Source organism: Pongo pygmaeus, chromosome 21, assembly GCF_028885625.2.
Source record: "Pongo pygmaeus isolate AG05252 chromosome 21, NHGRI_mPonPyg2-v2.0_pri, whole genome shotgun sequence".
NCBI lineage: Eukaryota > Metazoa > Chordata > Mammalia > Primates > Hominidae > Pongo > Pongo pygmaeus.
The window spans coordinates 8,147,513-8,159,905 of record NC_072394.2 but is presented as its reverse complement, the minus strand read 5'-3'; the positions used below and the strand labels follow the sequence as shown (position 1 = coordinate 8,159,905).

At 38.5% G+C, this 12,393-nt stretch overlaps 1 protein-coding gene across 3 annotated transcripts in view; it reads left to right on the top strand.

Annotated features, from left to right (window-relative positions):
* Positions 1 to 12,393, top strand: part of TASP1 (taspase 1) — a 312,488-nt gene that overhangs the window by 113,342 nt on the left and 186,753 nt on the right. For 2 of the 3 annotated variants that reach the window (XM_054467672.2, XM_054467673.2), the window contains exons 9-10: positions 2,716 to 2,835; positions 8,354 to 8,432. In XM_054467672.2, coding sequence (XP_054323647.1) covers positions 2,716 to 2,835; positions 8,354 to 8,432 — 199 coding nt within the window. The remainder of the gene's footprint in view (positions 1 to 2,715; positions 2,836 to 8,353; positions 8,433 to 12,393) is intronic. The other variant, XR_008496145.2, reaches the window with a different exon arrangement.

Sequence of the window (12,393 nt, the reverse complement as noted above, 5' to 3'; positions counted from 1 at the left end):
TAAAACCTAATGTATAAGAATGATAATAATAATAATAATAATAAAAGAAAAAAAAAAAGAAAAAAAAAAGAAAGTCACAATTTGATTATTTACCAGAAGCAATTATCCTTATCTGGTAGGACTGATGAAGACAGTCACTTTACATTATGCCTTACTTGGGCTAGGGAAAAAAGTGTGTAAAAATTTCCAGAGTTTTATAACAAAGAATAAGGGCAAAAAGTACTGGCATATGTCTCTCAATAAAAACTCAGTATTTCCAAAAATAATCTTAAAAGAATACCCTTTCTTGACTTTTCTCTTGTTATTGTTGAGGAAAGTTATTTTACAGTTTGTTTATTTGTATGAGATTTGTTTGCTGTTCAAAGTGTAAGATCAGTATTTTAAAATATACATACCAAATCCATGTAGTATAATGGTGGTGATATGCTGTCAGTTGACAGTTGAACAAGATAGAACTTAAATCTTTTATACTGGCATAATGTTAGCCTTAGGTAGTTTAAGTTTCTCCTTCAGCAGATTTGTGCCTGTAAATAGTTTGCTTCAGAATTAATGGGGCAGGTATTTGGTGGATAATGATCCCCTGGGGTGGGATGCTGTTAGACCATCAGCATAATGTGGAATATTGTTAGATGTACAGTCTTGGATAGTTCCCAGATTGCTCCATCAGAATCTGCATTTAAACAAATTCTCCTGATGATGTGTGTGCACATTAAAATTTGAGAAGCCTTCTTAAAGGAGACATCAAACTTGGCATCTGGGGAACTAACACTTCTCTACCCGAGATTGCAAAGGATATAAAGATTTAGAAATTATTTATTAGCATTATAAAACAAATATTCCTCTTAAAAGTATATTTCTCTTTAAGATTATCCATCTTTTCTGGAATAAAATGTTTTTAATGCATTTCCGTACTGCTGTTCTTAATCTTACCTACCAGAGAAGATAGACTTTGCTTTGTCCAACCTGAATGAGCATGTCTGGTTATTGTTAAGTCTTCCCTAAGATAGCGGCAGCATCTGGATTTGCATGAAGTCAAATCTTGCGAAACGGAGGTAGAAAACTGGCCCTGACATTGGGATGGCATTGCATGTTACTCACTATTGGGCATGTTTTGTAACACCAGGGATACAGACATCCTGCATCCTAATTAAAAAATAAGTATGTCCTGAGTGTCTGTTGCATTCGGTGTGATATGGAGTGGATCAAACCTTTCCTTAGGGAGTTCAGGCTAGGAAGTATTCTTGAAGGGCACATGCTTTGAGCAGAACTATGTCATTCTGAGATATGACCATGTGGATCCATTGGCTAGACTTTCCCCAGCTGTGGTTAAAAGAGGGATTAGGAATATAGCATTCATTTCAGCCAGTTCAACATTTCTTATCAAACTAAGTACTGTCATAGTGTATCAGAATATTTACGAGAAGTTAGAATTTAGAGCAAGAAATATAAATTCTAGATGTAAGTACCTTTTCCTAACAGACTTGATGTAAAATTTTGTTGTGGCACACTCTACTTCTGAGTTTTCCAGTTTGCTTTAGGGAAAACTCTCTTGTTTGAATTCTGCTTCCACTATTTAGAAACTCTTCAATGTTGCCCAACTTCTGAGATGGGCCCAGGAGCTCATTGACTTTTCTGGTGATGGCTTTAGTGTGTCATTTTGCTTCTTAGGGATCTCTCAATACCAACCAAGTCCTGCTCAGTAATGTGAGCAATAAATCACACAGGATGGGGAGCTGTTCATGTTGAACCCTGCGTTGGGCCTGGCTCTTACATGCATGCTGGTGGTGGGGGTAAGGGTGGGATCTAGGGTTGTGGGGCAAGGTTTGAAAACCAATGCCCTAGCATAAGAACACTACCATGACTACTATTAACCTAAAAACCTACCTTAACCCCCCTTTTTAATATATGAGACTTCTTTTTCCATGAATTTTTTTCTTGCCTCCCTTAATCATCGTTTCTATCCAGTAGTGTAGTGTTTGTCTCTCTTGCACAGGTGACCCAGAAACTTTGGAGGTAGGAGACAGCTGCTCATAGTCACTAAATATCACTGTGTGCCTTAAACATGTGGGACCTGGGACAAAACATAGAAACACAAAGATACCTTCCAAGAACATACACTTTTCTGCCATACAATTGGCAAGCATGTTACTGTTATAGGAGAGAAGGGAGCTTGCCATAAAGTTTCTCACAAACAAGGAACTCTAGGAGAAAAATGATAGTGTGGTATACTTTAAGATTGTAAATGTCATTTTCTTAATTTATTGTGTGGAATGTATTTCTATTAGATGTTTGTATATAATACTTAAAGAAATACTAACAAGAGTATTTATTATTAGCTCATTTATGCCACAGATGTTTTCGTCTACACATTCTCAAACATGAACTTAATTCTTGAGAATGAAGAGATACTGCTGTATACTGTAATTTATATTAAATTGTGACATTTCCTCTATTAAAAAGACACTGCAGCCTTATTATTAGAGAAAAGCAACAGGATACCTTTTGTTTGGGATTTCTCGGTGGAAAATACGTTTTGACTTAAATAGGATTTAAATGGCAACTTGATAATAGATAATTTTAGGAGATTGCTCAATGTTCCACTTAGGGATTAGTTTAGATTTTTTCTGTCATGATTGTATGGAAAAGTACTATGTAGTCATATCAGATTGTCCCATGCCATGCTTAGTGAATACTTGTGCCACTTTTGCTCTGCAGGAAAATGACTCAGGCACTTTGGACACGGTAGGCGCTGTGGTTGTGGACCACGAAGGGAATGTTGCTGCTGCTGTCTCCAGTGGAGGCTTGGCCTTGAAACATCCGGGGAGAGTTGGGCAGGTAAGTAATTATGGGTTTTTTAAACTAGCCTTTCAGAGTAAAGCATGGAATTTTTAGCTCACAATTTTTTGACCAGTGGGAACATTTTTTCTTTAGAAAAAATGAATATCATTGTTTTTTAACATGTAGTATAAATCATCAACCAAATACCTTTTTAAAATTCTTTTTAAGAAAACCTATCTCGTAGTAATTGGTTTGTTTCTCATCTTTACAATCGTTGATCATAGTTTTGCTGCTTTCAGCAGGCTGGGCACTGGCATTTAATAAATGTGTGCCAGTTTCCATTTTCTCTCTGTAAATGTCACTCTCTTTAGGAACAAACTCTGCTTGACTATACTGCTTGCTTTTTAGTTGGAGAAATGATTTTAGAGTTACATTTTTTATTTGCTCTCTTTCATGTATTGTGACATTTGGCCCTTTACATCCCTCCTCTGATCCAGCATTTCAGCCATTTTAGAAAATAACCAGTATTTCAGGTCACCGACACATGATACCACTTAAAAAATCTAGAAATGGAGATGGTCTAATTTATGTAAAATATGCTTGTCCCCAGTTCACTTGCACATCCTCTTCACTTTGCCCCTTCCCCCCATCTCTCATCTTTAGTTTTATACTGAGAATGAAATTTAACTGAGAATGAAATTTAACAATCCATTTGATCTAGGAAGCTTTCTGAGGATAAATCAATTTTGGCACATTACTTGTGGGCTTGATAAATATTTGTTGAGTGAACAAATGAATTGGATACTCTCACGGAGTAGTTGCAAGGGTTCATTTAAACTTAGTATTTGGGTGGCATCTTATAGATGGAATGTGTCTTGTTATGCTTTGTGTACTTTGTCACATTTGAAGAAGAGTCAGTGTCACAGTTACTTTTTTCATGATGGTTAGTGACTGCTTGAAGCAGAGAGATCCAATTCATGGAGAATATCACTGCACACCCCAAAGTGGTGTTGCTTGATCTGCTCTAAGCTGCTTATATTCCTAGACTAGGAAAAAGGGGAAGGGAAGAATAACTAGTTTTGTGCTACTCTGCCTAGTGTGCAAGGGGCTGTATAGGGAATGATTACTTAACGTATGTACAATGCTTTGAACTCATTGTAAAAGCCTTTGTCTGGTCATGGTATTTTTCTACATTATAAAGTCCTGTGTATTTGTCAAGTTTGCAATAGGAAAATCAAGCTTGGCATATCAGATTTGGATACGCTAGTAGAGAAGGTGAGAGAAAAGCCAGCAGAGTCACCTTTGATGCATTATGGTCCCCATGACTTTCTCACTGTTTTCTGTTTGTTTTGGTTAGCAAAATAGCAACAACAGAACTAAGGATAGTTCTGGACTATGTTAGCAGGATATTACGTCTAACAATCTTGAAGTTATTCTGCCCCTGCACTTAGAACTGTCCTGAGCAAAAGAAATACTTCTGTAAAATTTATGTGTTGGTTTGCCTCACTTGGCTAGTTTGTGAATACACAGCTTCTGAGAGTTAGAAAATCAGGAAAGAGTGTGGAAGAAAGGAGTAAAAGGGCTTATACGAAAATGCAGTTGCTTAATTGGATTATAATGCTTGGATAGAGGAGATGTAATAAACTTGAAACACATTATGTAAGTATCAGATGAGAGGTAAAGAACAGTTCTTTTTGACAAGCCCAAATGAAACAAAATACAAAAGCAAGTTATATCAAAGGCTAATTATTTTTTAAAGTGTGCTGAAACTAGATACTTTTAATGTATTTTAAATGCACAATTAACTACTTAAAAATTTTAGCATATTACCCTGCTGTAGATATGTGGTAGCAGTGCAGATGGTGAATGTTAATTTGAGGCCGGGTGCAGTGGCTCACTCCTGTAATCCCAGCACTTTGGAATGCCAAGGTGAGCAGATCAGTTGAGGTCAGGAATTCAAGACCAGCCGGGCCAACATGGTGAAACTCCGTAGAGAAGTAGAGAAGGTGAGAGAAAAGCCAGCAGAGTCACCTTCAATGCATTATAGTCCCTGTGACTTTCTCACTGTTTTCTGTAATCCCAGCACTTTGGCTCACGCCATCTCTACTAACAATACAAAAATTAGGCCAGGTGCAGTGGCTCACGCCTGTAATTCCCAGCACTTTGGGAGGCCAATGCAGGTAGATCACTTGAAGTCAGGAGTTCAGGACCAGCCTGGCCAACATGGTGACACCCATCTCTACTAAAAATACAAAAAATAGCTGGGCGTGGTGGTATAAGCCTGTAATCCCAGCTAGTTGGGGGGGGCTGAGGCAAGAGAATCGCTTGAACCTGGGAGGCAGAGGTTGCAGTGAGCTGAGATCTTGCTACTGCACTCCAGTGTGGGTGAGAGTGAGACTCTGTGTCAAAACAAAACAAAAGAGAACAAAAATTATTTGAGCATGATGGCTGACACTTGTAATCCCAGCTACTTGGGGAGGCTGAGGCAGGAGAATTGCTTGAACCTGGGAGGCTGAGGTTGCAGTGAGCCAAACATGCCACTGCACTCCAGCCTGGGAGACAGAGCAAGATTCTGTCTCAAAAAAAAGAAAAAAAAAAAAAGATAAGAAATGACAATTTGAATTATAACTTATTTGCTTCTTTAGCTTACTGTAATAATTTGAATTTACAGTTTGGACATGAGAAAGAAATTATTATATTTCACTTGTCCTCCTAAACCTCACCCCACCTCCACACAAATAGGCGGTTGAGTTTACTGTTTAAGTGTGGACTTCCGATCTAGGTAAACCTCTATTCTAATCCCACCTCCCCATTTACCATGCCCCTTACTTTGAACAAGTTACTTAACATCTTTCAGCTCCACTTTCCACCTCTGTAAAATGGGGATAACCAGCTACCTTACAAACCTGTAGAAGATTCAATGTCAAAATGTATTTAAATTACATATTATAGCTCCTAGTAATAACAGCTATAGCTACTGTTAATTAAGCACTTGCTATGTTCAGCAAGTATGTTAATTCACATGATCCTGTGACAACAATATGAGGTAGGTATTTTCATTACCCTTATTGTATAGAAGAGGAAACTATCGCCCAGAGAAGACTAATAATAATATCATTTATATGACCTACTTTTACTGCATGATAATAGCTTTAATAAAATTTTAATACAGTTTTACTACCAAAAAGAAGTAAGATTTTAAAAATTTGTTTTTAAAGGCTTGCTTAAGGTTGCCATATTTTATCCAAAGAAGTGGATAAGAGATGGACAACCTCTAATTCTTTTATCTTACCTTTCACTGTCTCAGCCCAGTGAATTTCAGAAGGTTAAGAAGGAAGACAATTTTAGGTCTTGAAACTAAGGAAGGGTATCATAAAGGGAATTTTCTTAAAGGGAAGGAACAAAGGGTAAGTGTAAATGTTCTTTTCTAGAAAGATGACCTCCCCTGGCTTTCTAAGAGGTGTCTTTGGGACCTTATTTACTATTTTTTGAGTGCAGGCTCCTGGTCATGTTAATTGTGGGGAATGTAAAAGATGATAGTTTTCAATGAAGGACGAATGGGTCCTTCCATTGATTTCTTGTGTTCTCTGAGACTTTGGCTGACCCAGCACTTGCTTCAGGGAGTACCAGTTGAATAGTTATCCCACAAGTCTGCCAGTTTATTTATAGATCTTATTCTAAATCACTTCTGAAGGGCTTTCAGTTGCCACACTGACCCTGAGCCAGCATGTATTTTAGAAGCATGGTGTTGTCAGAAACAGTAAACAGATTTCCCACTGTCTGCCATATTGAGAGTATCCCGCTCAGTTCTTGCTTCTATTTTAAGAGGATATTGTCAGTAATATCTGGAGATAGCAACTATGGGTCACATGAACATGGGAGACTTCCATCTCTGGTTATCTTGGACACTGACTTATTTCTCTAGGAGGGTAATTATGAGAGAGTGGTGGGTTTGTGCATCGCAGAGTCTTGGGGGAATAGCTCACAAATTTGGGCTTCTTTGGGTTAGAAAAGAGAACTAGAATAGCTGTTTTTAAAAAATTGGAGGACTTTCTAGGGGAGGTTACAGTACTTCCAGAGCGCAGAGCCAGGACTAGTGGTTGGAGGTTATGATACAGCAGATATTTGCTACCAATTGGAAGTGTCTGTAAACGGAATGTGTTCCCACATGAGGCAGTGAGGTTCTCAGTGTCAGAAGTGCCTGGGCTGTTTCATGGAGATTCCTGCTCTGAGGAGAATATTGGAGCTAATGATTTCTAAGATCCTTGTAAAAAATAACAGAATATCATAGAAAGCTGAAGTCTGGTCCCCATCCTCAGTCTTAGCTTATTCCCCAGTCCTCAGAATGAACTCTTAGAAAATATCAGTACTGCTTTATGGGAGTATCTTTTTCCTCCATCAGTGGCAGGGAATACTGAATGTATTGTAGCTTGCTGTTTTTTTCAATTCAACAATATGTTTGGGAGATCTTTCTGTATTTGTTCTTAAAGACTTTTTAAAAAGCTTAATTCTTTTATTTTTAACCTTTGCAATGAATTCTACATAATGCCATGCCAAGGTTTAGCCATTTCCTCACTGATTGACATTTAGGTTGTTTCAAATTTCTCATTCTTATCAACCATTTAGTAATGAACTCTTGAGCATGCCTCCTTGTATTTTTCTATGATAGCTAGCTAGCTAGGTTTTTTAAAAACTTTAATCTCTACTTCTTACTATGGAGTGGAAAAGTTATTAGTTGTGATTTCCCTCCCAAAGTCAGAAAAGTCATTGTGGATATTGAAGAGAAGTAGCGTTATTAAAAACAAAATAGGAATGATTGTCATAATCTGTTATAAAACCATAGTAGCTTATTGTGTTCCTGATGGTTTCAGATGTGTAAATCTGCTCCACCACCTAACAAACTGATGAGCTTGAATAGGCCTTTTTGCCTCCTTTCTTTTCATCTGGCTGAATCTAGCACAGTGGTGAGCGTATATTGGGCCCTTTGGTACAGAACTATTTGCACTTCCTCTTGTGCCACGTCAACACAGACATGGAAAAGGCCCTCTTGAAGCAGGGTTTCCTGGAGCATGGCAGGAGGACCAGCTGCATCCCAGTACCCCATGGCCCTGGTTAACAGTACTGATTCCCAGGTCTGCCCCAGACACTAAGTCAGAATTTCCAGGAATTAGGTTTCTTATCAGTAAGCTCCCCAAGTAATCTGACACACAACTAGTTTGAAAACTACTATTTTAAGCTAACCACATTGGTTTTAAGGGGCCAGAAGAACAACTAGCTGACAAATTACAAAAGGGAGAAGTTTTCCGGGGAAGGAAAAAATTACTGCTGATGACACTAAGAAACTTGCTGTTGCTGTTTTCTGAAAGTTTTAAGATTAATGGAATATCTGAAAACATAGTTTTGATAGTATTAAAAGCATCGTGTGGGTAGGTCTTATACAACATCTGGTATTATTACCTAGTTGTTTTATATCATTATTAAACCAGGCTTTATTAGATGGGTATGATTTCTGTTGAAAACTAATAATTACATATGATATTTCTGAAATATTATATCTATTTTCTTTTTTCCCCAGGCTGCTCTTTATGGATGTGGCTGCTGGGCTGAAAATACTGGAGCTCATAACCCCTACTCCACAGCTGTGAGTACCTCAGGTATTTGCTGCTTTCATAACCATTTCTCATAACTTCAACCTTGTCAATCATTTAATGATTAAAAGCAATATTTGTGGGTAAACATAGAGCATGTGCTATGGACAGTGTGTGGATGTGGGAAAGATCTTCAGTATTTGCGAGGTTTTAAGGGTTGTTTAGTTTCAGTGTAAATACTTTGCTAACATTTCCTTTTTTTTTTGAGTCAAAGTCTCACTCTGTCCCCATGCTGGAGCAGTGGTGCGATCTTGGCTCACTGCAACTTCTGCCTCCTGGGTTCAAGTGATTCTCATGCTTCAGCCTTCCGAGTAGCTGGGATTACAGGTGTGCACCACCACGCCCGGCTGATTTTTTGTATTTTTAGTAGAGACAGGGTTTTGCCATGTTGGCCAGGCTGGTCTTGAACTCTTGGCCTCAAGTGATCTGCCCTCCTCGGCCTCCGAAAGTGCTGGGATTACAGGCGTAAGCCACTGCACCCGACCCACTAACATTTTCAGTACAACTCTGGAGTTAACTGTGGTTAATTATATTTTTATAGATCTATATTTTTTCTAATGACCCATGATGCTGCCAAGTTTAGATAACAAAAGACATAAAAGTAGCAGGTCATTTCAAAAATTAACAGATAATCTCTTGAGTAAAATGTTGACATAAAACTTATAAGGTACATTTCCAAATATATAGTTTATGACATTCCGTCCTTGAACGACACTTTTAATGTAATACAGGTCTTCTTTTTGTATGTATATTGTAAAGGCATTATCGTTTAGTACAAAGTGTGTGTGTGTGTGCACATATGTGTGTGTGCGTGCGTGCGTGTGTGCAGGAGATGAGGAATGGTGGACATGGAGAGTTTTAATAGGCAGAATGGTTGTTATCTATTTCCATACTTTAATCATGCCTGTGCCAGATATACGTGAAGCCTTTTCTCATTATGTGGTGATACCTCTGGTTGACAAAATAATATTGATTCATTCCTTTTTCATGTTATCCTTCAAGTTACAGTCCTATCCCTTTCTCTCCAACAGCCTCAGGCTTTATCGGGAGAGTGGACAAATATGGCTTCCTTTCCTACCTTTCTCCCTCCAATTTCTTATCACATTGGTTTCTGCCCCACCACACTAACAAAGCACCCAGTCCAATAGCCCTCTTGTCCTGCTTTCTGCCTGCTCTTTCTGCGATCTCTGATGCAAGTAACTTTTCCTTTTGCATGTAGCATAGATCCTGGAACCCTCTTGGTTTGTCTGCCTCTCTGACCTGTTCCATCTTGGCCTTCTTCACAGATTCTTATTCCTCTGTCCTCCCATTGCCCACAGCCCCAGGGTTGGGCCTTTGGTGAATTCTGTGCTTTCTCCTGCTGATTTCTTGTTATTTCTGCTGTTCTCATGATTTCAGCTGTTCTCTCTCGGGATTGGCTTCCATGTCTGTATCTACTTTGGACTTTTGAGGTGCATGTGAGTCCTTTCTGACTTCCTGGTGGACATGTTCCTATGGGTGCTATGTATACATATCAGACTCATCGGGTTCAACAGAACATTTCATTCTTCATCCCCACCCTGTGCCACCTTTCTCCTGTGTCCTCTATCTCTTTCATTGCTCTTATTCTCCTATTCTTTGCTCAGACTTGAAATCTTGGCACCACTCTCATATTTGTGGTTTCTGTTTCTTCTTTTCTGACTCTGTTCTTTCAGACTCATCTTCCCATGCCTGCCTATCTTAGCAGCCTCCTGACCTAGCTCCGTTTCTTGCATCAGTGGAAAAACATGGTTTTGAGCCATTGGCCTATCAGGAGAAGTCTAAAGATGAATTAATGTTGAATCGAATCCATACTACTATAATTGTCAAAAAATTGTTTTTAGTCGTTTTTGAAGAAATGAGCATAATGTAATAATATGAGTTAATTTTAAATTTTAATTTAATATTGGTGGCACATGAAAACCTTGATGCATAATGTTTACAAATTAGGCTGTGAACATAATTTAGTATGGCCCTGTGTCTATGGAAAATTGTAGTATTTGAACAAAGCAAAGACAAATTCATAGTTTCATTTGATTTTCTCAAAGAAATTGCAATTGGAATCATGTATTATAAGAGTTTTCTTTGTGGTCAATATGTTGTTCAGTGAGATAGGTTGTTGTTTAGACATTATTTTTATATCTAGATGTTAGGAGAATTGGATTCTATTCTAAACCGAAATCCTGAGAGCCTGCCTGATTGCGTCAATTTGGAAAAGAGATTTCCAAGTCCAAGGAGATTGTCCACCAGTCCCCTACCCTTATTTTAAAATTGGTGATGTGCAAGTTGGAGTAAGAACATACTCCATGGATTTGATTCTATTAAGTAGAATGCAAGGAATGGGTAGGTAAAGTTAAAATTATAAAATTGAGGTTTTTCTCCATTCCTTTTGAATATTTCCTCCTATGCCTATCCTGTGTCAGTTGAAGATGGTTTCATATGACTAAAGATACCTTTAGCTTTCTAGTTCATGACATCCAGTGTAGCTTTTTAACTTAGATAGTCAGCTTGTCATGTTATACTCTTCGCAAGCTAAAAGACTAACCATCATCAGCCCACAGAACCTGGGGATGATAGAGTAAATCTCCAGTCCCTCTTGTCTGTTGGACTTTGTGTGCTTGCCTCACTCTTGTTTCTCATGGGGCTGTTGCTATGAAGTTGACAATGGAAACACATGGCAGAGTTGGGTGATCAAGTCAGAAGAAAGGTGGAGCACTGAATTTTGCAACTGTTTGGCCAAAATAAAGAAGACTTGTGCCTTAGGCTGCTACAGAAAATCCAGAGACCTGGCCTGCATTTTAGGATTATATATCTTAGAAGGTGATAATTGAAAGGTGGAGAAAAGATAGTTAGTTATGGTTAGGATAGGGCTCTCCCAAGGCCAGATGGGTGATTTGGTCATTAGCCTGAGGGATAAACTCTAGCATCTTGTTCTCATCACTGGATGAGGAGAAATGAGTAAGGGCTTGGGGAGAGGGGGTGGAGTAACAGGAGCTGACCTTTCAAACTCTGACTAATGTTCTGGTGTCATAGGAATTTGCCTAGCTAGGGATAGAGTAGAGCAGGCACATGGGTTCCTGTCCAGACTCTTCCAGACCCACTAGCTGTGGAGCCTGGGCAAGGGGTTATTTGTAAAACTGGAATAATATCTACCATTACTGTAAGGGGTAAATAAGTTGACATACACAAAGCTTTTAGTGCATTTCTTGTCCCAGAGTAGGGGCTCAATACTTACTGTATTTCATTGAATCTAAGTCATCATCCTTTATCAGATACACCATTATTTTTATACCACTAAGGAAACAAAAGACTGTCAATTAAAGTATAACACACTGCCTTCTCATCACTTAATGCATGGTGGTTGCTTTACAGGAAAATATAGAATTAGGGATGTGCCACCAGTGAGAAGTATTTGTTTGACTGATAGCAAAGTCATGCCTCATTGCCATTTCCATACCTTTCTATGTGTACAGTTTTTTTTAAATTTGAATTCTATATCACACCGTAATCCTTCTGAACACATTTTAAACAACAGTTTAACTCAACACATGTAGTTCTAACACGGCACATAACTGAAGGGTCAACACATGTGAACCGCTTGCATCTAGAGGCAGTGGCAGCTCTGTCACTACTGCAGCCTGGAGGATTACATGGGAGGATGCATCAGTTATAACACACCTCCTGAATCCAGAAGTTTAAAGATGTGAAAAAAGTGTATTTTAGAATTGATAAATTATAGTAAAAGCTTTTCTTATTCTCAGCTTTTTCTAGAAAATAAATAATTTGTTTCAGACTGTCTTGAGGCAGTAAGATAAACTCTTGAGGAAAGGAGGGCTGTGGGTATCTTTGTGTCTCCTGAGTGCCTGGCAAACAGCCTTGTACGGGGTAAGTGCCCAGGATACAAATAAAAATTAAGAAATGTATGTGTGGGTCCTCCCTGTTTAAGAAG